We start from the raw sequence: 26,519 nt of genomic DNA on the forward strand, positions 1-26,519 counted from the left end.
TGTAAACCAGTTCATCTATACCATTTTTCTAGATTCCACATATATGTGTTAATATACGATATTTGTTTTTCTCTTTCTAACTGACTTCACTCTCTATAACAGTCTCTAGGTCCATCCACATCTCTGCAGATGACCCAATTTCGTTCCTTTTCATGGCTGAGTGATATTCCATTGTATATATGTACCACATCTTCTTTATCCATTCGTCTGTCGATGGGCATATAGGTTGCTTCCATGACCTGGCTATTGTAAATAGTGCTGCAGTGAACACTGGGGTGCATGTGTCTTTTTGAATTACGATTTTCTCAGGGTATATGTCCAGTAGTGGGATTGCTGGGTCATATGGTAATTCTATTTTTAGTTTTTTAAGGAACCTCCATACTGTTCTCCATAGTGGCTGTATCAGTTTACATTCCCACCAACAGTGCAAGAGGGTTCCCTTTTCTCCACACCCTCTCCAGCATTTGTTGCTTGTAGATTTTCTGATGATGCCCATTCTAACTGGTGTGAGGTGATACCTCATTGTGGTTTTGATTTGCATTTCTCTAATGATTAGTGATGGTGAGCAGCTTTTCATGTGCTTCTTGGCCATCTGTATGTCTTCTTTGGAGAGATGTCCATTTAGGTCTTCTGCCCATTTTTGGATGGGGTTGTTTGTTTTTTTGATATTGAGCTGCATGAGCTGTTTATATATTTTGGAGATTAATCCTTTGTCCGTTCGTTTATTTGAAAATATTTTTTCCCATTCTGAGGGTTGTCTTTTCATCTTGTTTATAGTTTCCTTTGCTGTGCAAAAGCTTTTAAGTTTCATTAGGTCCCATTTGTTTATTTTTTTTATTATTTCCATTACTCTAGGAGGTGGGTCAAAAAAGATCTTGCTGTGAATTATGTCATAGAGGGTTCTTCCTGTGTTTTCCTCTAAGAGTTTTAAAGTGTCTGGTCTTACATTTAGGTCTTTAATCCATTTTGAGTTTATTTTTGTGTATAGTGTTACGGAGTGTTCTAATTTCATTCTTTTACATGTACCTGTCCAGTTTTCCCAGCACCACTTATTGAAGAGGCTGTCTTTTCTCCATTGTATATCCTTGCCTCCTTTCTCATAGATTAGTTAACCATAGGTGTGTGGGTTTATCTCTGGGCTTTCTATCCTGTTCCATTGATCTATATTTCTGTTTTTGTGCCAGTACCATATTGTCTTGATGACTGTAGCTTTGTAGTATAGTCTGAAGTCAGGGAGTCTGATTCCTCCAGCTCCATTTTTTTCCCCTCAAGATTGCTTTGGCTATTTGGGGTCTTTTGTGTCTCCATGCAAATTTTAAGATTTTTTGTTCTAGTTCCGTAAAAAATGCCATTGGTAATTTGGGAAGGATTACATTGAATCTGTAGATTGCTTTGGGTAGTATAGTCATTTTCACAATATTGATTCTTTCAATCCAAGAACAATTTCTATGTGATTTCCATTAACACATTTTCATTATCTAATACGAAATACTGGTCTTTCTAAATAATTTATTTTTCCATTATTCTATCCATTGTTATCTTAACAGTTAATCTTTTCCAAATAATCCCAAAAATGATATAATATTTTTCTTGTAGAAATAATTTTTTTAGGTCCTTAAAATTTTTAATCTAATAAACCAGCTTTTTAGGTGTTGATAAATTCATTTGGGATTAATGTGTAATTTCTGGGAGCAAAAGCAAAGTATATAGTGCCATAAAATTGGTTTTGACTACTGTGTACTTATATATTAAAATGAGGGGGAAAGTGCTTCCTATACTCAGAATATCATAACATGCACATTATTAGGTTTTTCCATCCCCTGTTATAAAATAATCTAGTAAACTGATTACCTAAACTAAATAATAACTTATGTGGCAGCATGAGATGATCCTTTAGGTTTAATATTTCTTTATATATTTAAGTATTTTCCACTTTTCTACTTCCATAAAAAACACAGCTTATTTCATCGGGTGTTGGAGTTCTGTGAACATTGAACATAATACAACATAATACTCTGTCTTAAATAACTACTTTGTTCATACTAAAATCACTTAATACCTTCAAAGAATAATAAAATAATCTCTCATATTCATCCTCAGAAAATAAGGATGGAAGCACATGCAAAATTTGCAGTTCTTTGGCATCTAACGAGGGACCTCCATATAAATAAGTCTTCATCTTTTGCACGGTCTTTTGACAGGTTGGTTACATTTTATATTCTGATATCTTAATGTTTCTTTTTGTGAATCCCCTGGCCTATTTGGTAGGGGAGAGAGAGCAGGGATAGGAGAGAGCAACTTGCGATTTTATAAAGAGAATTTATAAATTATTTTTTAAAATCTAAGCTGTATTAAAAGGCATGGCATTTTCATTTATCTAACAGATTTTCACCTTTCATGCTCTGGAGCACCCAGTGCCCCTTCCTTTCATTGGATGACTTCATCAAGTTACTTCTGTGTGCCAGGAGCCATTCTAGGTGTCAGGGTTACAGCAACAGATACAGCCTGCTTGAGTTCACATTCAGTGAAATTTCATATAAACAGTAGATTGTATAAGTGTTTCTCTAGTAATCATTCTCAGTCTTCTGCCTGAACCAGACCTTAAAATCTACAGCAAAAATACTGACAAAGTGCTTCCATGGATTAAAACAATCTGTAGTTAACTGCCTGAGAGTTTGTCTAGACTACATAGATGACCCATACCCCAAATACGAGATTTGCAGTAACTTCCAAGGAGATGCCATTTATAGGTAAATTTACATACATTGGCATAGATAGCAGTCTCACCAGCAAGTCTCATAGAGGTGGCCCCAAATCTAACTACACTGAAGCCCCACTCAGGATCAGATGTGGACTCTACTGGATGTTATTTCAGCTGGTGATTTCACGCAGCATCACCATTTTAAAACGGTCTGCTGTTGAACCCCTGTAATGAACTGGTCCCTGGGCCTAGGTGCTTTACAAATACCATCTGTAATTTAATGACCGCCTGTCCTCATCACGTGAGGCAGTGAAGGCCCCAGTGAAGTTAAGTGATTTGCCAAAGATCGTTATACACGAGGTGAAGTGGATGGCCCAGATTTGAATCTTAGGTTGTCTGATTCCAAACTATACCTCCACACCTTTCACCTTGAATTAAGCACATTGCTTTCAACTGGTAAAGAGAATGGGCGCAGTGGGGCACAGACCAACATGAAAGTAGTGTTGACTTGCAGATGGTTCAGTATTTGGTGATGTGAACAGTAATATGTTGCTAAAACAAGACTAATTGTCTAAGGGTTTTTTTTTCTGTTTTTTAGTATTTTTCTTTTAAAAGTAATGTATGCTTGTGAAATTTCAAAAAACACAAGAAAAGAGAAAAAACTATTTCTCCTTTCTTATTGTATCTACTGAGACTGGGGATTAAGATTATTAAAATACTGTGGTCAAAAGTTATTCTGAAGTATGATTACTTTAAAATAGTTAATTCAAAGCAAGAAACACAACTTATCGTAATGTTAATTTTAGAAAAATTAGAGTGTTAAAATTAAAGTAGGTATTTTGCTCTTTGTTTTAATTATTGGTGTTTATTGTAGGTCACTGTTCATCATGTTAGATAGCCTTAACAGTCTCGATGGTTCCACCAGCTCTGTGGGACAAGCCTGGCTGAACCAAGTCCTGCAAAGACATGATATTGCAAGAGTTTTGGAACCACTGCTATTGCTCTTGCTTCATCCCAAAACTCAGAGGGTTTCAGTGCAGCGGGTACAAGCAGAACGTTATTGGAATAAGGCCCCCTGTTATCCCGGAGAAGAGAATGACAAGCATTTCATGCAAAACTTTTCCTGCAATAATGGTGAATATCACACGGAAGTAGAACAACTTTATTTAGAATTAAATTATTAAAATAAAATGAAAGGCGGACACAACAGTGATTGTCAGGAGAACCAAACGTGAGAATTTCTCCCTGCGCTGATTTTCTCCCCTCCTCATGGACTAGCAGTGCTCACATGGGCTGTGTCAGTATGTACCTTATCAGTGACCATCACAGGGGACTTAGATGTCTGTTATCAGTTGCTTCTTTCAGGGGAGGACTCAGCCCAGCTCTGGTCAGAAACGTTCTTCAGTATTAATAAACAACCTTCAGAGTTTATAATGCTGGCCCTGCAAGGCTCTGTAGACACTTCACTGGGAATCCTTAGTAAGCTTCTCATGCACTTCATGTTTCATGCATCATTTTCCTCATCTGTAAAATAGGGATGATAATACCCATCTCTCAGGGCTTCATTGTGAATGTCAGATACAGTAATGTTTGTGACATATTTAGTGCAGAGACTAGTGTGTTTGATAAATATTCTCTATTGCTAGAATAAAGTCCACACTTCACAAATTGCCAAATGATACCCTCTGTAATACACTGATAATGGCCCCGTTAGGTTAATGTACCTTAGGGACAAAGGACTCAATATTTCATTTGTATCTCTTGTCAAATAATCCTGGGAGGTCAGTAATGAAAGGTCATTTGACCGAGCAGGAAGCTGATGCTTAGAAGGCTGTGGCTTTCTCGAAGTCCCACAGCTGGTAAGTGGTTAAGCTAGAACTAAACTGTCGTGCTCCTACTTCATCTTTAGTGTGTTTCTACAGAGCCTTGGTTCCTTTCTCTAACTACCTTTCCACTGCTTCCCCTGAATCTTCTAAGAACATGCTCTACCCTGCTTATTGCCAGAACTCTTGTGTTAGCGCTTTGCCTGCCATAGTTCCTGCCTGTCAGCTGAATTCTCATCTGTCCTCTGAGATCATTCTCAGACCTCACCTGTGGTGTCATGATGCTTTTCCTAAATTTGAAGCATCTGATTTTGCACTGCTTGCATGGAACTAAGCCTCTCTAAAAGAATGTCCCCACAAAAGTACCGAAATGGATGTTTGTGATGCCCTGCTAGTTTTAAACTTCTTAGAGAGAACAGTGATGTCTTTTCCTTACTTCACCCTCCTGTCCTGGTTTAGGGCCTTACTCAAACTATATAATTCATAAATGCTTGTTGAATTTTATTAAAATCAAGAAGATTATGTATTTATGTATTAACTATATACTAAATGATTTTAAAAGGATGTCGTATTTGGGGATAAGGGCAAAGTTTTATATTTTATCTGTTAAATGTGCTGTTTTGTTTAATTCAGTTGAATAATAGGCCTTCTAGTATTGAATTGTCTATTAAATTCTAGTTAATGGTCATCTACATAATTTTCTAACTTAAGTCTAGCATATTAATAAATATTTTAATAGGAAAATATAAGGAGGTAATGAAAGTAATGATTAAAAATCTTGTTCAGTCTACATTTCAGTTATTTTAATATATTTTATATTTTTCCTTTACTCTTTTTCTCATATGCCAGTAAGCCAAGTACAGCTCATTGCATCGAAAGGAAATGGTGAAAAGACGCTTACCATGGATGAAATAGAGAACTTCAGTCTTACTGTTAATCCATTAAGTGACAGACTGTCCCTTCTAAGTACCAGCAGTGAGACAATTCCAATGGTTGTATCTGATTTTGATCTTCCAGACCAACAGATAGAAATACTTCAGAGTTCTGACTCTGGATGTTCTCAGTCCTCTGGTGGGGACAACTTGAGTTACGAAGTTGATCCTGAAAACGTGAATGCACAAGAGGATTCCCAGATGCCAAACGCAGGCTCCCCAGATGATGATGTTCAGCAGGTAGTCTTTGACCTGATATGTAAAGTCGTAAGTGGCCTCGAAGCAGAATCTGCGTCAGTGCCATCTCAGTTAGAAATTGAAGATATGCCCCCAAAGGACAACGATGTAGATCCGGGTGAGGAGATGATTAAAAGTGAAGACCAGTCCGCTCAGCAGAGTCAGATTGCTTTGCCGAGTAACGAAAATTCTCGGTTTTTGTCTGTGTCTGCAGAGGAAGGCTGTGAGTGTGTGCCAAATGGAATCTCCAGAAATAGCTCCTCACCTTGTATTTCAGGAACCACACAGATTCTCCATGACTCTTCTGTTGCTGCTACAGAAACCAGATCTAGACAGAGAAGTCACAGCAGTATTCAGTTCAGCTTCAAAGAAAAATTATCAGAAAAAGTCTCAGAGAAAGAAACAATTGTTAAGGAGTCAGGTAAACAACCAGGAGCAAAACCTAAAGTAAAACTTGCCAGAAAAAAGGATGATGACAAGAAGAAAACTTCAAGTGAGAAACTCAAACAAACCAGTGTTTTCTTTAGTGATGGTCTGGATTTAGAGAACTGGTATAGCTGTGGAGAGGGAGAGATTTCCGAAATTGAGAGTGACATGGGTTCTCCAGGTTCACGGAGATCTCCCAATTTCAACATCCATCCACTCTATCAACATGTGCTTTTGTATCTGCAGTTGTATGATTCATCAAGGACTCTGTATGCTTTTTCTGCCATCAAGGCCATCTTGAAAACTAACCCCATTGCTTTTGTAAACGCCATTTCAACCACGAGTGTAAATAATGCATATACTCCTCAGCTGTCTCTGCTTCAGAACCTATTGGCCAGACACCGGATTTCTGTTATGGGCAAAGATTTTTATAGTCACATTCCTGTGGACTCGAATCATAATTTCCGGAGTTCTATGTACATAGAAATCCTTATTTCCCTCTGCTTATATTATATGCGTAGCCATTACCCAACTCATGTCAAGGTCACGTCACAAGATTTAATAGGCAATCGAAACATGCAGATGATGAGCATCGAAATTTTGACACTCCTCTTTACTGAGCTGGCAAAAGTCATCGAAAGCTCTGCGAAAGGTTTCCCTAGTTTTATCTCTGATATGTTATCTAAGTGCAAAGTTCAGAAAGTGATTCTTCACTGTTTGCTGTCTTCTATCTTTAGTGCACAGAAATGGCACAGTGAAAAGATGGCAGGTAAGAACATGGTTGCTGTGGAAGAAGGTTTCTCAGAGGACAGCCTGATCAATTTCTCAGAAGATGAATTTGACAATGGCAGCACACTCCAGTCACAGCTTCTTAAAGTGCTTCAGAGGCTCATTGTTCTAGAACACAGGGTAATGACTATCCCTGAAGAGAATGAAACAGGTTTTGATTTTGTGGTATCTGATCTGGAACACATCAATCCCCATCAGCCCATGACTTCTCTTCAGTATTTGCATGCCCAGCCAATCACATCTCAAGGCATGTTCCTCTGTGCGGTGATACGAGCTTTACATCAGCACTGTGCTTGTAAGATGCACCCACAATGGATTGGTTTAATCACATCTACTCTGCCTTACATGGGAAAAGTTCTACAGAGAGTGGTTGTTTCTGTGACACTACAGCTTTGCAGAAATCTAGATAACCTTATTCAACAGTACAAATATGAAACAGGATTATCTGATAGTAGGTAAGGGTTGATTTTTAATTTTGTCATTATTAACATTTTTTACATATATTACTGCTTAATCATCTAGTAAGTCAGTTGCAGTTTGGGGAAGTAAATTAGTGGTTCTCATTAGGTTACAAACAGTATCTTATTTTCATAAAGAACATTGAGGAAGAGTATCAACAAAAGAATCAGGAGTGGAAAACAAGGAATATATAAACAGGACTTTTTTCTCCTAAGAGCTGAAATTAATTTTGATGCTCTTAACAGAGCTGGCAAAAGTAATAGAAAGCTCAGCAAAGGGTCTCCCTGGTTTTATCTGATATCTTTATCTAAGTGCAAATTAATTTCACACTAAAATTAATTTAAAATTACAAATCTTTTCCCATCTGATTTTACTTCTCATTCAGGATTTTCAGTTTGGTGGTGAATTTTATCTGTATCCCCAGGCCATGTTCAAAATTAATCTGTCAAAATTATCCAGATGTTTAATAGACTAGTGTCTGGTTTATCTCCTGTATAATCTCAGGTACTAGATATAAAATATAAGAAAACTGCCTGTATCCTTTAATATTGATATGCCTGCCATTACATGGTTGCTAGAGATTTACTGGCTGTATTTATTTTGTGTAGAATTTATTATCCAAAAAGAACTTTAGTACATTTAATGTGACTCACTTATTTTATTAGATGAGGATATAAAAGCTCCTAATTTATTCACTTATTTATTTATATAATATTTATTGAGCACTTACTGTGTGCCTGTCACATGCTGGACATTTACTACTGATAAAACACAAACTTCTCTTTCACAGAACTTGTGTTCAAATGGATACATTTTATTTCAGGCCTCTGTGGATGGCATCAATTATTCCACCAGATATGATTCTTACCCTTTTGGAAGGGATCACAGCCATTATCCACTACTGTTTGTTGGACCCCACTACCCAGTATCACCAAGTAAGACTGCACAAATATTTGACTGCTTTTTAAAGATTATGAGGCCTAATAAGTCCCATTTGTAATCCTCAGGAAGTGATACATTTTCTTCCCCCAACTTCAATAGCTTTTGGTCAATGTAGACCAGAAACACCTGTTCGAAGCCCGCAGTGGAATCCTCTCGATCCTTCACATGATCATGTCCTCTGTGACACTGCTTTGGAGTGCACTGCATCAGGCCGATTCTTCGGAAAAGATACCCATTGCTGCATCCGCCTCTGTTACCACTATCAATCTTGGAGCCACAAAGGTTAGATGATTCACACTTCACCCTTGGCGCTCAAGAGGCTATTTGAGGATTCTCCCAAAGATTATGTTCTGAATTTGTGAATAATTTGAGTAGTATTTATGATTCTCTGCATGGATTGTGTAATTAGTTATCAAGTAATTTTTTTAGCCGTTTTATTGAGATGACATAACACAAAATTCACTCTTTTTAAGCATACATAATTCAATGTTTGTGTTTGTTTTGTTTTTTAGTAAATGTACAGAGCTGTAGTACTGTCTCCACAACCTAACGTTTGAGCGCACCCCTCACCACAGAAGAGGCCTCCTGCCCATCTGCAGCCCCTCGGTTCCCATCCCTAACCACAATCAACCACTAATCTGTTTTCTGTACATCGATTTGCTTTTACCACTTACAGGCCATTTCCTGTAAATGGAATTATACATTATTTGGTCTTTTGTATCTAGTTTCTTTCATGTGACATAATATTTTTGAGGTTCATTCATACATGTTATAACTTTGTTCCTTTTTTTAGGACATTTCAAGCTGACATTTTAATATGCAAATCTCTCCTGGAAAACAGTTTAGCAATATGTACAGAGATCTTTAAGTTTCATAGTCTTTGACCTAGTAATCTACTTTAGTAATGAATTCTGAGGTAATCAAAATTATGTAAATATATACATAAAATATTTATTATAGCCTTATCTAATGGTAGAAAAAAGAGAGATCCTAAACAATAAGGAAATGACTAAATAAATTATCTGTTCAGTGTTATATATTATGGAGCCACTAATGTCGTGGTTTTGAAGAATTCTTAGTGGATGGAAAGTGCTTAAAAGTTTAGTGGAACAGGGATGTTACATAATTAAACAAATATTGTATTTCTAATTATGTAAAAAAAATTTATCTGCAGAAAAAGGAATAAAGAAAATTCACGTGTTAATAGTGATTATCTTAATATGATGAGGTTAATCGTTGATTTAATAAAAGTGTTTTTCTTCTTATACTCTTAGGTATTTTCCAAATTTTCTACTTTATATTTAGAGGGAAATTATGTGAATGTTTAAAAGCGTGTTAGGCTATGGCAGGTTGCCAAATTGATATCCCTCAATTACCTCATCTTGCTCCTAGACCTGACTTCCTAGATCTGGGAGTCATGGGAGCACACCGGGCACTGCGGGGGAAGGGTAGAAATCATTAGAAAATTGTATTTAAGTCCTGATGTTTGGATTCAACTATTATAGGGGTTTTTTTTTCCTTTTGAATTAAAATGACCATGGTTGCATCTCTTAACACTATTAAAGTTTCCTCTACCATTATGTAGGTAGTAAAACATACAAGTTCTGTATATTATTTCAAGAAAAACTAAAAGTGCAGTTATTAATGCTTCCATAATTTTTAATTCACTTGTCATTTGCTTAAATTTTTGTAGAACTTGAGACAGCAGATCCTAGAATTATTGGGGCCCATTTCAATGAATCATGGTGTTCACTTTATGGCTGCCATCGCCTTTGTATGGAATGAAAGAAGACAGAACAAAACCACCACTAGGACCAAGGTATGTATTTGTCTTTTCATTTGGTAAGCATATGGTGAGCACATGCTGATTTTCAATTCTCCATTAGTTGCAGTGGGGCTGGGATAGGGTGGGTGGTGGAAAGGCAACAAGTTTGTGTACAGGTTTAGATAATGATATATTGCCTAAATTTCTTAAATAAATGTAAAAGATATTTTATGTGAAGACAGGTAATTAATGTAATATTAAAACTGTAGCTGTATTTTACATAGAAATGGTAATATAATGCAATATGTTTTTTAAATGATAGTCATTCAGGGTACAGGGCAAGAATATGGAGAGAAATTTTCATCTTGACTAGTTTTTTGTTACAACGTGACCTCTTAAATCATTTCTAAATGTAATTCATATGTTGTCTTTGGATTATGTATGTGAAAATTTTGTTGCTTTGTGGGTATGAAAGCTCAAAAAAGTGTTCTTGGACTTCACTGGTGGTCCAGTGGTTAAGAATCCACCTTCCAATGCACGGGATGCGGGTTCGATCCCTAGTTGGGGAACTAAGATCCCACATGCTGCAGGGCAACTAAGCCTGCGCACCACAACCAGAGAGCTCATATGCCGCAACTACAGAGTTCACATGCTCTGGAGCCCGTGCACCACGACTAGAGAGAAACCCATGCGCCACGACTAGAGAGAAACCCGCGCGCCACAACTAGAGAGGAGCCTGCGCGCCGCAACAAAAAGATCCCACGTACCACCGCTAAGACCCGATGCAGCCAAAAATAAATGAAATTAATAAATTTTTTTAATCTGAAAAGAAAAAAAGCTCAAAAAAGTGTTCTAGATTGGATATAAATACTAACTCATTAGAATACTAAGGCTATTAAATAATTTATGTTCCCATAAGATATATGATTTGTCCAGCTAAAGGTTTCTAATCTTATTTTTGTGCTGATTTCACATTACATATAGGCTGACATATCTAAAGTAATAAAAATAAACATTCCCACTTATATGACATTTTGCATGTGAGGATTCAGTAGTAGATATTACATTGGACAGAACTGAGATCCTAGACTATTTAAAATCAGTCAAGCACACGTGGTTTAATATGGCATAATGAACACATGCATTTTTCTCTGCTTTCTTCCCAAAAATGAGAGTAAAAAAATTTTTAATGGCAAAACCCACAATGACAAAGAAATTGGGAGAGGTCACCACAAAAAAATAAGAGTCAACAAAATTTTGCAAGATGAAAAACACGTGTCTGAGTTGTAATTGACTTAGATATCAGTATCAGCTTCTCTGCTCTACTAAGTTGCTGCAAGAAGGGGTTCAATTCCCACTGTAAAAACTATAGACAGTTTCTGGAAGTAGAAGTATCAGGTACTTCTTAAAGGCAGAGAGTTAGGATGGGGCTGAAATCTGGAGGACTGATTGAGAGTTTATAGATCCCTTTTTCCCAACCCAAGCAACCAACCACCCACTTCTCTTACCCTATCCCATCAGGAGACTGGAGTCAAGTTTACTATGTGAAGAGTTTATCGAGAGAGGCTCTTGGGCTTACCTGGTGGTGCAGTGGTTAAGAATCCACCTGCCAATGCAGGGGACATGGGTTCGAGCCCTGGTCCGGAAAGATCCCACATGCTGCAGAGCAACTAAACCCGTGCGCTACAACTACTGAGCCTGTATTCTAGAGCCCACGAGCCACAACTACTGAGCCCACGCACCACAACTACTGATGCCCACGCACCACAGCTACTGATGCCCACACGCCTAGAGCCCGTGCTCCACAACAAGAGAAATCACTGCAATGAGAAGCCCGTGCACCGCAATGAAGAGTAGCGCCCGCTCACCGCAACTAGAGAAAGCCTGCTCGCAGCAACAAAGACCCAACGCAACCAAAAATTAATTAATTAATTTTTAAAAAAAAGAGGGGCTCTTGACCCAAGGGCATAAGGTTGACACAAGTAGAAATTAGACTTCATGCTGAAACCAGCATTCAAAAGTCTACATTTTGAAAAATGGGAATCACCCTCACCCCAGTGAGATGGCAGGAAGTTACTGTGTCCCTCAGGTAGCAGTTTGGAGGATTCCTCTCTAGGAAAATGACCTGACCAAGAAAAAAGATCTATAGCTACTGAAGTTTTTGAGTCTCCTAGCAAAAACAAACTAGGCTGCTATCACCACACAGGAAGGCCCACCTATCCAGTAGTCCTGTGCACAAATGCTTGAGTTCCCATCATGTTTTACTTTCTTTTTGAAAGGCAATAGTAGCATAGTTGTTAAGAGTGCAGACTTTGAAACCAGATCTCTGGGGTTCAAATATTGACTTCTCCACTCACTAACTATATGACTTCTTCAGGGTAGCAGTACTACTTCATGGGGTTGTGAGAATCAGAAAGAAAGTGAGAGAGAGAGAGAGAGGGAGGAAGGGAAGAAGGAAAACTATATATGTGGCACTTACCAATGCACAGCACTTAATAAGCACTCTGTAAATATATATATAGTTATATTATTATTACTCACATTTAAAATTGATAGAGAGCCAACTCATATGAAGAAAGTCTCAAAAAATTAGACAAAGACCGAAACAACTAAATAGAGAAAGTCAAAAGAAACAATGCATGTAACAGAAGAAAATGTAAATAATAATAATGTCCTTCAAGAGGTAAAACCATATTGCATCCATGAAATAAGAAGAGATAAGAAAGACTATTGCAAAATTTTTAAGTTATCTTGAATGTTAAAAAATTTTATAGCAGAAGCAAAACAAAATCAGTTATAAGGGTTAGAAAGTGAAAGTAGATAAATACCAAATATAGGATGTAAATTTAGAGATATGGAAAATAGGTGAAAGGAGATTTAAAAATTACGGAAATGATACCGGAGGCTCAAGATCTTTTTGAAGAAAGAAGGAATAGAAAAAATGAAGGAAGAAAAGTATCTAAGAAATAGTACAAGGAAATCCCGCAGAAATGAAGGAAATGAGTTGCTGCAGGCACTGTAAAAAGAGATATGTCTACACAAAGATCAGCAAGTAATTTCAAAACACCGAAGATAAAAAGGAGATCTTACAGGGGCTTCCCTGGTGGCGCAGTGGTTGAGAGTCCGCCTGCTGATGCAGGAGACACGGGTTCGTGCCCCGGTCCGGGAGGATCCCACATGTTGCGGAGCGGCTGGGCCCGTGAGCCATGGCCGCTGAGCCTGCACGTCCGGAGCCTGTGCTCCGCAACGGGAGGGGCCACAACAGTGAGAGGCCCGCGTACCGCAAAAAAATAAATAAAAATAAAAAAGAAATTAAAAAAAAAGATCTGACAGTCTTCTAAAGAGAAAATACTGGTCATATTCAATGGAATAATGATAAGACTTGTCAACAGCAGCACTAGAAATTATGATGGGAAAATTAGTTTCAATCTATAATTCTAACCGAGCCAAACTGTCACTCAAGTGAGTTTTGACCATGAAGTGTCTCAAAAAAACAAAAAAATTGTGATCAGTTCACCCTTTCTCAGCTATTGTAAGATGTATCTCCACCAGAGGAGGAAAAAAACAAGAAAGAAGGCAACATGGGGTCCAAGAAATAGGAGTTCCGACACAGAAGAAAAGGAAAGGGAATCTTTAAGACTGATGGTCACAGGAGAGATATCAAGATGATACTGTATAGCAAGCCTAGAGAGTACCAACCCAAGTAGAAGGTAGAGAGATTAATTATCTGATGTTTTTGAATACGCAATTACAGGACATTTACCGTCTTTGGCATGTTTGTGGATGAACATGTGATAGAGAAAACCAAGCAAACAAAAATAGTGCAAACACACAAATGCACGTGTATGTGCACACACACTTCTATTAAACACATTGTGACAATTAAGGAAGTTTTTTTTATAAAGGTAGAAAAATCCAACTGAAGTCATACTGCTTAATGATAACCATGTTTTCTTGTATATACTATCAGAATTTTAAACACATTTACATATAAAATATTATGAATACGGGTATTGTATTCCTTTGATGTATATTCATTTATTTCATCCATCTGCTGGTTGATATACAATTATTCATACATCTTTTATTTTTTTCGTCATGATTTTAGTGCAAAGAGGAAACTTATATACAAAATAAGCATAAATAATTCTTCATATCATAAACAACTCTGAAATGAATGAAAGTGCATACATAGTTCATCACATCCAGTGTTTCTTTGTGGAAGTCCTTAAAAAATTAAATTAAAAACAATCATATTTCTTTGAGGCAAATTATTTTATTAATCTAGACTCGTTGAACCTTATCATTGGAATGAATAATGAAAACTATTTTAAAGATTGGCAAAAGAAAACAGTTTAACTCTAGGGAAAACAAAAAGTCATACAAGAAAAGACATGCAGTGATAATACACAGCATAACCATAAGTAGTCATGTGAACCCTAGATGTTGATTTAAATGAAGTTATGATGTAACTACGTTGGGAGGATAGGGAGAAAAGTGTAAGAGAGCTAAACCTTTGTCTTCTAAAGTAGGAAGTCAGTAGATGATGTGTAAAATTAAAGAAAATATGGTGAAGTAGGAAAAGTAATAAGAGTGTATATTACTCAGAAATGATAGAAAAGAGCTAAGAGCTGAGCATTGTTGCTTTGGGGCATGAGAAGTGCGAGGGCACTGCTATTTTGTCTTAAAAGGCTTGTTGTCCTATTTGATTTTTTGAAATGAGGTACAGGTATTATATGGATAAAAAAAGAAATTTTACCTAAAGAAGAGGCCATAAAATATTCTCTTGATTCTGTGATGTGTCTTAAAAGACTTAAATATACACGTACATAAGTGAATACAATGATGTGTTCTCCAGGTTATTCCTGCAGCCAGTGAAGAACAGCTCTTACTAGTAGAACTGGTTCGTTCAATCAGTGTCATGAGAGCAGAAACTGTCATACAGACGGTGAAGGAAGTTTTAAAGCAGCCGCCAGCCATAGCCAAGGACAAGGTAAGAAGAACTTTGATTTGTTGACAGTTGTATTTCGGAAATGACCCTGGTAGGTAAGATATTTTTTGTACAATACATACTTTTATTTAAAAGGATTGCAGAAATGACTGCATGTGTTCCTCGAATCACCCTAATAAAAACAGTTCTCAGCATCTGCAGTGACTTGCTGTGTGATCATCCCTGTGGCCAGTGAAGAGCAGTTCACTGCTTGTAGCTCTCCAGATGTACGTCTAAGGCAGTTAGGGGCTGTGGGACCAAATTCTTAGGTGAGATTTTTCTGGTCATGTAAAGGAAGAGCACAGAAGCCAGAGCTCAAGGTCTGTTTACCTCAGTTGTTGCCTTTTTCACAGCTTCATACTGCATTCTCTTCAGAATGAATGTCTCAAGTCTGTAAACTCCCCACATTTTGCCATAACCTTAGTGCTAGTCAGTGTCATTTCTTGACCATGTACAAACTGTGCTGTGCGAGGGCTGCCAAAAAATGAGTAACGGAGTCTCTACATTCACAATGCATTGTCTCTAGCTAGGCAGACATAAAAGTCTACAAATTACTAAAGTTATGGACTTCTCTACTTTTTTTGCTCTTTGTTCCAGAACACTAAGAGGTCCTATTTTCTTAAAAACTATTTACCAACTGAAAACATTAGATTTTAAGCCAAGGCAAAATAGACCTAATCACTTCCTTAAAAGAATTATTACACATACCTGAAAATATTATTTTTTCTGTTGCCTGAAGAGTGTATTACTTGTGTGTGTGAATAGCCAGTGTCCTTATTAACTTTTTTTTCCTACCATGAGTTTATTTTTATTTTATTTATTTTTAACATCTTTATTGGAGTATAATTGCTTTACAATGGTGTGTTAGTTTCTGCTTTATAACAAAGTGAATCAGTTATACATATACATATGTCCCCATATCTGTTCCCTCTTGCATCTCTCTCCCTCCCACCCTCCCTATCCCACCCCTCTAGGTGGTCACAAAGCACCGAGCTGATCTCCCTGTGCTATGCGGCTGCTTCCCACTAGCTATCTATTTTACATTTGGTAGTGTATATATGTCCATGCCACTCTCTCACTTTGTCCCAGCTTACCCTTCCCCCTCCCCGTGTCCTCAAGTGCATTCTCTAATAGGTCTGCATCTTTATTCCCGTCTTGCCCCTAGGTTCTTCTGATCACTGTTTTTTCTTTTTTTTTTAGATTCCATATATATGTGTTAGCATACGGTATTTGTTTTTCTCCTTCTGACTTACTTCACTCTGTATGACAGTCTCTAGGTCCATCCACCTCACTACAAATAACTCAGTTTCGTTCCTTTTTATGGCTGAGTAATATTCCATTGTATACATGTACCACATCTTCTTTATCCATTCATCTGTTGGTGGACACTTAGGTTGCTTCCATGTCCTGGCTATTGTAAATAGAGCTGCAATGAACATTTTGGTACATGACTCTTTTTGAATTATAGTTTTCTCAGGGTATATGTCCAGTAGTGGGTTTGCTGGGTTGTATCGTAGTTCTATTTTTAGTTTTTTTAAGGAACCTCCATACTGTTCTCCATAATGGCTGTATCAATTTACATTCCCACCAACAGTGCAAGAGGGTTCCCTTTTCTCCACACCCTCTCCAGCATTTATTGTTTCTAGATTTTTTGATGATGGCCATTCTGACTGGTGTGAGATGATATCTCATTGTAGTTTTGATTTGCATTTCTCTAATGATTAATCATGTTGAGCATTCTTTCATGTGTTTGTTGGCAATCTGTACGTCTTCTTTGGAGAAATGTCTATTTAGGTCTTCTGCCCATTTTTGGATTGGGTTGTTTGTTTTTTTGATATTGAGCTGCATGAGTTGCTTGTATGTTTTGGAGATTAATCCTCCTATTAACTTTTTAACAATTTCCTTACTGTTCTGAAATCACCTCTGGGGCATTTGTGGTAGGATTTTAAATTTGCATGTGAAAGCTCAATTCAGCATAATATTTTGAGCATCTACTTGTGCCCGAGATATTGGGCTAAGTGTGAAGGATATAAAAACAAATAAGAGCAAATTCTACACCTCACCTGCTGCGCCCCCTGCTCTCAATATACTAAATTCTGAATTTTTCTTTATATGGTAAAAGGGGAAGTTTTCAAGGGAATAGTTCATACTAAAAAGTAACGAATTGGTAAATTTTAGTGGACATCAGTATTATTTTCTTGCCAGTTACTGATTTTTAAGGACAGTTGTGTTCTTTTTATTATATGTTACACTCAGCACTACCTTTAGTTAAAGATTACATTTTAGGCTGTTAGGAGTTAGTTCAAATTTGGGACAACTACACTAATTTAACAGAAACGTGTGGTAAAATAGATTTAAATTCCCATTTCATAAAAACTTTCAACCTAATTCTGATAGCCCCAGCCAAGCATAGGCTGATTAAAATAAAAATAGTGTTGACGCTTACAGAGTGAATGGATCATTAAAAGTAATGACTGGGGTATCAACTTCGGCTATGGGATTGGGGCGGGGGACTGAGAATAGTTTGATTTCTTCTGTCCATTTTCAACTTTTTAAATAGCTTTTGTTCTGTGTTTTCCCTACTACATGGAAGAGAGCTGTGTGGTTTTTATGACAACCTAGTGTTTGATTTTGTTTGCTTTTCATTTTTTAATTTAAAATTGGCAGTAAAATACAGAGTAGTTGCAACTATGAAAAGGAGAGGCAGCATTTTTCTTCACTATAAAACTGATTTCTTTTGTTTATAGAAACATCTTTCTCTGGAAGTCTGCATGCTTCAGTTTTTCTATGCTTACATTCAAAGGTAAGATAACTGATGTGGATCTCTCCTCATTTCATTTAGCAGTGTATAAAAGTTAGGAAATATAGGAGAAAAGCACCTGAATTCTTTCAAGAAGTTGCTTATTTTTTTCCTTCTAAAACTAAAAGAACTAATAGTAGAAACAGAAAAACATTGTTTACGGATATACTAATAAAGGTCATTGGTCTCTTAATGACCCAGTCATGCAAATCCTAGGAACATAAACACCTAAGTGTATTAAAGATACACTGGACATTAAAACAGTGAATTGTAAGAAAATCATTTACATATGAATGAAAAGCTATATCCTACTCTTGAAACCATGCCTACTGCCACTAAATCCATTATTTTGATATAGGCGAACACATGGTAATCTAATCTGTTTTTAATGTTAGGAATGATGATATGAAAATACCTTCTTTTTGTGGTATTCCAGTTTTGCATTTAACTGACAACTGAACAGAAGTTAGTTGATTTGAGTTTTGATAAACTTCTTACTTAAGAACCTGAATCTTAATCCTCCCGTATAGGGTAGTTTCCATTTTAATCATCAAGCTTGGCAACCGTCTGTGATCTATGATTAACATTTATAAAGTTAGGTTAAACTGGTTGTGATTTAGTGCAAGGACTGCCTAAAAGCTGAATTTAGGTTACATAGAGAGGAGTTAGGGTTAAGGTCAGCCGGAAACAGAGGTAATAATCTTAATTTCTCTAGAGGTGATTGATATTCAGGATAGATTGACGGCTCTCCCTTAGGTGAGATAGAGACTCATAGGTGAAGGCAAAAGAGCCAAGAGAGATGTGGAGAGAATAGGATTGAGTAGGTAACTATGATGGCAGAGATTTATTGCAGTTGTATTGCAGTTGTAGTTTACTTTTGAGAGTCCATGTGATTAAAAATTGGTATTTCTATACAGCAGAATTTCTAGACTAATAATTTACACTGGATATTTTCAGTGTGCTTGGTTTCCTTTTTATATATAATATTAGTAGAAAATATAAAGCTTTTAGAAATGTTCTATCACAGTCTATAAAAATTCAGGAAATGTTTCAGAGAAAGTAGTAGGAAAATATGGTAAAGACGGGGAAATATAGGGAAAGTTAAAGTTGATGTTGGCTTTCTCTATATATAGAAGCTATGTTTATCTTGCAGAATTCCAGTGCCCAATTTAGTGGATAGCTGGGCATCATTGTTGATACTTCTGAAAGACTCCATACAATTGAGCCTTCCAGCCCCAGGGCAGTTTCTTATACTTGGGTAAGCAATTTCACTTAAAAATATGATTTCAAATAAATGAATAATGTTCATTGTCTGATTGCTGAATAACATGTTTTGGGTGACTGTGTGACGTCTACCTTCTCATAGGATTCTCAAAGGTACAGAACTAGATGTATAATATGAGGCCAGTAAAAAAAAAGGGGGGGGCGGGGGAGGATTCGGAGGGAACATTGTGTGTTTATACACGTGGAAAATGTAAATGTGCTAACATAAAGCTGTTGCAGCCTTAGTCACGTAGGAGAAAGTGTGGGATTGGAAGGGGTGAGGGTGAGTAGGACGGCTGAAGGGGAACTTCTAGAGGAGGGTCATTTGAGTTCAGGGCCCTAAACATAAAAAGATTTGGAAGAGTCATTTTCTCTCTGTCATGTTGTTTCCTGATCTATGTTAATAATGTGTGTGATTATTTGATAAATTCCAGTCACCCTTAACTGCATGCACCATGATGTCCTAGGCAATGTCTGTCTTTTGCTCTCCATTATTCTTGGTTCATAATATGTCCCTAAGAAGTATTTGCTCAGTGAATGGAGGTGGTAGGAGCAGAAAGCCTTTGTGGAACAGGAAGGGGAAGGGTACACTGGGCAAGGTACCTTGTCTCGTTTGGCTATGAAGTAGGGCACAGCAGTGGAATGGTGGGTGGATGAAAAGGGAGATGGGAGCTAGAAGGGGGAAGGATTTTGCATTTTCATTAAGAAGTTTGGCCTTGGGAAGGGAGTGGGAGTGATGGCAGGTTTTGAGATGGGTCATGACTGGCAAATTAATAGTAGAATGGATCAGAGGGAAAAGAAGATAGACTAGGAATTGTTTCTCGTGGAGGTAGCAGGTTTGTGTGCTGTGGATGGTGGGATTGAAATCACAGGACAACAAAAGAAGGAAAGTGGGCCAGCAAAGGAGGTAGAAAAGCAAACACTGAAACATCGGAAAGTTAGAAGAAAACAGGCATATTCAATGTTCTAGAAGCAAAGAGAATTTAAGAGGGCTTGGCTAACCCCTTCAGAAAGATTAAGGAAGATGATATATAATAAAGAGGCTGTATGTATTGATGATTTGGAGAGGATTGGTGATTTAGGAGAGAGGAGTTTGGTGAGACGATAAGCACAGCAAGGGTTAGAGTGAGAAAGTAAGTGTGGATTATTCTTTGAATGTGTGATTATGAGAAGAAAGAGAACTGGCAAGGTAGCAGGAGGAAATGTGATTTGAAAGTCATCATTAATGGTAAGGATGACCTGAGGATGTTGAGTAGTGAACAACAAAGACTCTTCCTGGATTCAAATCCCAGCTCCTTTACTTCTTTGCTGTATGTTCTTGGGCAGGTTATTAACCTCTCCATCTGTAAAATGGAGACGATAATAGGGCCTCCCTCATAAAGTTGTTACGAGGATTAAATGAATTAATATTTGTTAAATTCCTAGAATAGTGCCTGGCCAATGATAAGTGTCATATAAGAGGAGAGTGCTAGACAGAAGATTGTAGAGAGCGGGGGGCTCCTTGATAGCACCAGATTCCAGAGACAGCTGGGAGGGGATGGAGCCCAGGGAATGGCAGGTGTAAGAGTGAGAAAGAAGGCTGCATTTTTTAAATCAATTAATTTATTTATTTGGTTGTGCTAGGTCTTAGTTGCGGCAGGCGGGCTCCTTAGTTGCAGCACGCGCGTGGGACCTAGTTCCCTGACCAGGGATCAAACCCGGGCCCCCTGCATTGGGAGCGCGGAGTCTTAACCACTACGCCACCAGGGAAGTCCTGCTGCATTTTCTCTAAGACTTTGCTACTCAGAGGTTGATCCTTCAGCCAGCAGCACTGGAATCGCCTGGGAGCTTGTTAGAAATGCAGAGTCGCAGTCTCCGCCCCAGACCACCCGAATCAGAATCTGCCTTTTAACAAGTCTCAAGTGATTTGAGTATACCCTAAAGTTTGAAAAGGACTGCTTAAGACAGAAGAGGGGAAGGAAAGGGAATACACTTTTCTCCAACCTGGGTTACATTACCTCACACAGTCCACATGTTTTCACGCTGAATGGATGTAAATTCAACCAAGTGCAAAGAACTTCAACCTTCTGTTCAACCCCTGTAGCTCTGATGGTATTTTTATTTTTGGCTGCATTGGGTCTTCGTTGCTGTGCACGAGCTTTCTCTAGTTGAGGCGAGTGGGGGCCACTCTTTGTCGCGGTGCGCGGGTTTCTTATTGCAGTGGCTTCTCTTGTTGTGGAGCACGGGCTCTAGAGCGCAGGCTCAGTAGCTGTGGCTCATGGGCTTAGTTGCCCCGCGGCATGTGGGATCTTCCCGGACCAGGGCTCGAGCCTGTGTCCCCTGCATCGGCAGGTGGACTCAACCACTGCACCACCAGGGAAGCCCTCTGATGGTGATTTTAAATGGGTAGTTGTCAGGATCTATATACACAGACTTAGCTTCTCTGTTGTCCTTAAGAAAACTGGTGATTCTGGTTTGGCAACCAGAGGTCTAGAAAATTTTGAAGTGGAGGGGAGGGAAAGTGAGGGCTCTTTAGTAAAATGGCCTCAAGTGTTCTGGTAAATGTAGGAGTGTAGTCTTCCACCAGGAAGCAGAGAAGGGGTGGAGAGACAGTGATGAGAGCTGGAGGAGAGTAGATCAGCCTGCAGAAGCTGAGTAACACAGGGAGCCCAACCCGGCCACAGTGAGCTAGCAATCCTCAAGAGCGTCAGGGGTCACGATGATCCCTAGACCCTCGTGCTGTCTATTCTCTAAACCAAAAAGCTGAAGGAGTTTTAGACACTGAACGTGTAATGAAAAGAGCAGTGGACTCAGTGTCTGCAATTCCTGAATCAAAGATTAAGATAACGAGCGTGTGTGATAATTTTTAGTGATGACCGATAACGGTAAACACCGGAACTCAAACAACGTTCTCGTGAAGATTTCTGATTCTTATCTTCTGATCTCTAGTTCTAACCCTCATCTCTGGCACCCTGGGTACATCAGTAAACTTCTCCAAGACTATTTTCCCGTCTGTCAAGAATAACAGTACCTGCCTTACCTACCTCTGAATTGTTCTAAGGCTCAAAGAGGGAATATATGGACAGTTCTTTGAATCATCACCAAATATCCCGCTGGCTGATTTCATTAAAAATTAAGGCCATCGGGGCTTCCCTGGTGGCTCAGTGGTTGGGGGTCCGCCTGCCGATGCAGGGGACACGGGTTCGTGCCCCGGTCCGGGAAGATCGCACATGCCGCAGAGTGGCTGGGCCTGTGAGCCATGGCCACTGAGCCTGCACGTCCGGAGCCTGTGCTCCGCAACGGAGAGGCCACAGCAGTGAGAGGCCCGCGTACCGCAAAAAAAAAAAAAAAAAATTAAGGCCATCTATTATGACTTGTAGCTTCTCCCCCACAAGATTTACTGTTTCCTCACCTGTTTTTTAATTCCTTTCTTGTTTTTTGGATAATGAACGATCCTACCTCCTTCTCAATGTGTGTTATCTTCTGAGTGTTTAAATTAAAAGTTGGACATTTTCAGTTATACTAGAAAATTCCCTTTTTAAATTTCTGATGGCTTATTTTTTCCCCCAGCCATTCCACTGATCCTTTAAAAATTCCTAATTATAAAATACAAATTGATATGATTGCTCTTCAGTATCACTTTTCATATTAGTTTGGAAATAATTATACATATAATTTACCTTAATAAAAGCAAGTCAAGGTAAATATTGAGTGGAATTTTAGCAAACAATGGAAATGGATTTTTTTCCATTCATGAAGTATTTTTAATCTTTTATACCTGTCTACTGTACACACTCACACACACACATACACACACACACAAGAAACCATTTTTATATTACAATTTAAGATTGGTGGGATTTGGGGTATTTTTTAAATTTTTTGTTGATGTATAAAACACATACAACTCCACAAGTTATTATGAAGTGAATATACCAACTGTTCAACCACAAACCTAAATTAAGAAATAAGACATCATATGTCCCCTCAGGTCCCCTCCCAATTACTGTCCTTTCCCTTCACCCCAAGATAAACCGCTGTTCTGACTTCTAACAACACAGATAAATTTTGTCTTGTTTTGAATAATAATTATATATATTTTCTTTTGTGTCTACTTCTTTCACACAACATATGTTTATAAAATTTATCCACGTAATTTCATGTAGCTATAATTTATTCCTTTTCATTGCTGTTTGGTGTTTCATTGTATGAATATGCCACAATTTATCTCTTCTGTTGCTGGACATTTGGGTTCTTTCCTGTTTTGGATTTTACAAATAATGCTGTTATAGACATCCTTGTACAGGTCTTTCATGCATATGTTTATACGTTTCACCTGAGTCATAGGATATCCATATATACACACATTCGTTAAACACATAAAATAGAAATTCAGGCCACAAAACCACTTGCTCACTGTGAAAAATTAGATTGCATCATTTTCTTTACACTAATATTTCCTGTTTGTTTTTTTCTTTGGTCCTTTTAGGGTTTTGAATGAGTTTATTATGAAAAACCCTAGTTTGGAAAATAAAAAAGACCAAAGAGACCTCCAGGTAAGTCATTCTGAATTGAGAGCTGTTGCCCAAACTCTGTGTTTCTCAGTACTTCAAGTCTAACATGGGGAAGTCAGATAAGATCATCTGTGAAGTTTTGTGTGTGCGCCTGTGTACATACATAGATATAATGGGTTATCCTTGTTTCTTCAGGATGTGACTCATAAAATAGTGGATGCGATCGGTGCAATCGCAGGTTCTTCTTTGGAACAGACAACATGGCTGCGGCGAAATCTTGAAGTTAAACCTTCTCCCAAAATAATGGTAGATGGAACCAATTTGGAATCTGATGTTGAAGGTATTGATCTCAGACATTTAAGTTTATATTTGTAGGCATCTGTTCACTAAGAATTTATTGCAGTCAGCACTGTAAGTACAGTAAAATCATCTCTTTTCTTGTGTTTAGCTTTTTTCAGCGGGGGAAAAAAACCTAACCATATCTTTACCTGTCTTTTCTCTTACTTAGATATGTTATCACCTGCAATGGAAACCTCAAACATAACTCCTTCTGTATATAGTGTCCATGCATTGACATTACTCTCTGAGGTAAATAAACATTATCGGGTTTTTTCACATGAACTTTCAAGTAGACGGTTTCACAATTAAATATTAGCAAGTAATTCTTACAGAGAAGATTTTAATTTGAAAAACTGTTTTGTACTTCAAGAAATCACTGTGTAAAATAAAGTTTTGACTTTGTATTCAGGTTAGTAGTTTGTTAAATATTAGTGATACTAACTTTAGAGATTGCTCCCCCCCATGCACTGTTTTTTAAAAGTGTACTTTTTAAAAATGATAAGTGCTTTTGTTTCACAGTGTGGGAGGGAAGGGTGGAGGTGGTATAATGATGCTTGCCACTACAAAGCATTTACAGTTTACCAGTTTTATATACATCCTCTGTCATGCTCTCTTTTATACCCTGTCATCAGGGCATTTTTGTTTCCCCTTCACAGATGTGGTTACAGAGAGAGATGAGCACAGTGTGACTAAGACCAAACTGACAGAGTTGCAGCTCAATTCATGTGGTCGGGTTTTTCCCAGGCCACCTCGTAACCCAGTCAGGGGAAGGGAATACTGAGTTTCTAGTCTTAAATTTGCTGTTTACTCACTGTCACATTGGAAGGTTCTTAACCTCTCTTTTTCTCGTCTTCCCTGTCTTGGTTAGAAATAGTAAAATTTGCCCATATTTATATCCTGTAGTTATAACGGAGAAAACCATGTGGCAGAAACCATTCATGTAAAAATGGCTTAGGGAGATTTGATTTTAGGTTTTTCTAATTTTAAGATATTCTAGATTTTCTTACAGACTGAAAACCACCTCTAAGTGCTGTCAGTTTTAGCTCTCAGATTATACGTTCCATTTCATCTCTTAACGTTTTTTTAGGTTTTGGCTCATCTTTTGGATATGGTTTTCTACAGTGATGAAAAAGAACGGGTTATTCCTTTACTTGTAAATATCATGCATTATGTTGTGCCCTACCTCCGAAATCACAGGTACTATTACTATTTAACTAGATGTGTTAGTTAACTCATACTCTGTTAAAAATAAATTGTGTTCCTTTATTGCCATTTTTGGAATTACCACAAAATGACTTTATTTTTACCTTGAATTATCGTGATAAAAAAAAATTATTTCTCTTATAGTGCTTTCTATTTCCCATCAGTGCTTTAGGTAAATGTGACCACTTAGGTATAACGTAATATGGTGATTAAAGTTACAACATACAGGTTAAAGTGGTTTTCCTTCCTCCTAGTGCACATAATGCCCCTAGTTATCGAGCCTGTGTCCAGCTGCTTAGCAGCCTTAGTGGGTATCAGTACACACGGAGAGCTTGGAAAAAAGAAGCCTTTGACCTCTTTATGGATCCCAGCTTCTTTCAGATGGATGCCTCTTGTGTTAATCAGTAAGTCACCTTGCTTCTATTCAACATGATAATGCACCTCACAAAGTCTGTTGAAATCAACTACCATCTGCAAAGTAGAACACTTTTTTAATAATAATAAACAACAACAAAATCTTATTTACATATCATAATCCTTGTCTCTTTCAGTTGGAGAGCAATTATGGACAATCTGATGACACATGATAAGACGACATTTAGAGATTTGATGAGTGAGTATTGTCGGGTGACAACCTAAGCAGTGTCTTTCCTATACAGGATCCATTCGTATTTACTTTGCTCTTTTCTAGAAACTGTTGAATTAGCTCTTTGTCAACTTATACTTAGTACCCGATAGGAACATAATGTTAAAACTTAAAAAGGACAACATAGTTGATAAATAATAAGTAAAACTATTTGGCCATGTCAAATTTGTCTCCAGACTGTTTCCTCGGCACATAACATAGAACATGGCACTCAATAAGTAATCACTGAACAAAAAGACTGACATGTAGGGAGGCTAAGAAAGGCAGCAATAGGAACAAACCTAGCAAACAACTCCCTCTAAATCCTGGGGCTCTGGGGACTTCCCTGGCGGTCCGGTGGTTAAGATTCCGAGCTTCCGCTGCAGGGGGCACGAGTTCAATCCCTGGTCCGGGAACTAAGATCCCACACGCTGCATGGCTCGGCCAAAAAAGAGTCCTGGGGCTGTGTTTATCTTCTTGGAAGGAAGAAAGTGAGGGGCCAGAAAGGCCAGAATCGCTCTCTGCACCACTTCTTCTCTATCTTACTGGCTTATATATTAGGCTTCCTCATAGTATCTAATCTGGAAAAAAAAGGTTTTCTAAAAGTTTGAAAGTTATTAAACTAATGACCTTAAATAGCAGTGAAGTTGGATGAATCTGTAGAATTTCTTGTCAGATCTTAACCCAAGCTGCAGTTTCCCCCTCTGGAAAAGGGACACCGTATTCTCTCTA

General features: G+C 37.9%; 1 protein-coding gene across 3 annotated transcripts in view; it reads left to right on the plus strand.

Moving 5' to 3' along the window:
• Positions 1 to 26,519, plus strand: part of DOP1A (DOP1 leucine zipper like protein A) — a 109,920-nt gene that overhangs the window by 73,348 nt on the left and 10,053 nt on the right. For all 3 annotated transcript variants that reach the window (XM_082668611.1, XM_082668609.1, XM_082668610.1), the window contains 15 exons: positions 2,101 to 2,201; positions 3,576 to 3,835; positions 5,374 to 7,363; positions 8,191 to 8,302; positions 8,409 to 8,591; positions 10,003 to 10,128; positions 14,933 to 15,067; positions 17,812 to 17,867; positions 19,018 to 19,122; positions 23,596 to 23,662; positions 23,816 to 23,960; positions 24,129 to 24,208; positions 25,047 to 25,156; positions 25,417 to 25,566; positions 25,714 to 25,775. In XM_082668611.1, the coding sequence (XP_082524737.1) occupies positions 2,101 to 2,201; positions 3,576 to 3,835; positions 5,374 to 7,363; positions 8,191 to 8,302; positions 8,409 to 8,591; positions 10,003 to 10,128; positions 14,933 to 15,067; positions 17,812 to 17,867; positions 19,018 to 19,122; positions 23,596 to 23,662; positions 23,816 to 23,960; positions 24,129 to 24,208; positions 25,047 to 25,156; positions 25,417 to 25,566; positions 25,714 to 25,775 (3,682 nt within the window). The remainder of the gene's footprint in view (positions 1 to 2,100; positions 2,202 to 3,575; positions 3,836 to 5,373; positions 7,364 to 8,190; positions 8,303 to 8,408; positions 8,592 to 10,002; positions 10,129 to 14,932; positions 15,068 to 17,811; positions 17,868 to 19,017; positions 19,123 to 23,595; positions 23,663 to 23,815; positions 23,961 to 24,128; positions 24,209 to 25,046; positions 25,157 to 25,416; positions 25,567 to 25,713; positions 25,776 to 26,519) is intronic.

This window comes from Grampus griseus, assembly GCF_964374135.1.
Source record: "Grampus griseus genome assembly, chromosome: 13".
NCBI lineage: Eukaryota > Metazoa > Chordata > Mammalia > Artiodactyla > Delphinidae > Grampus > Grampus griseus.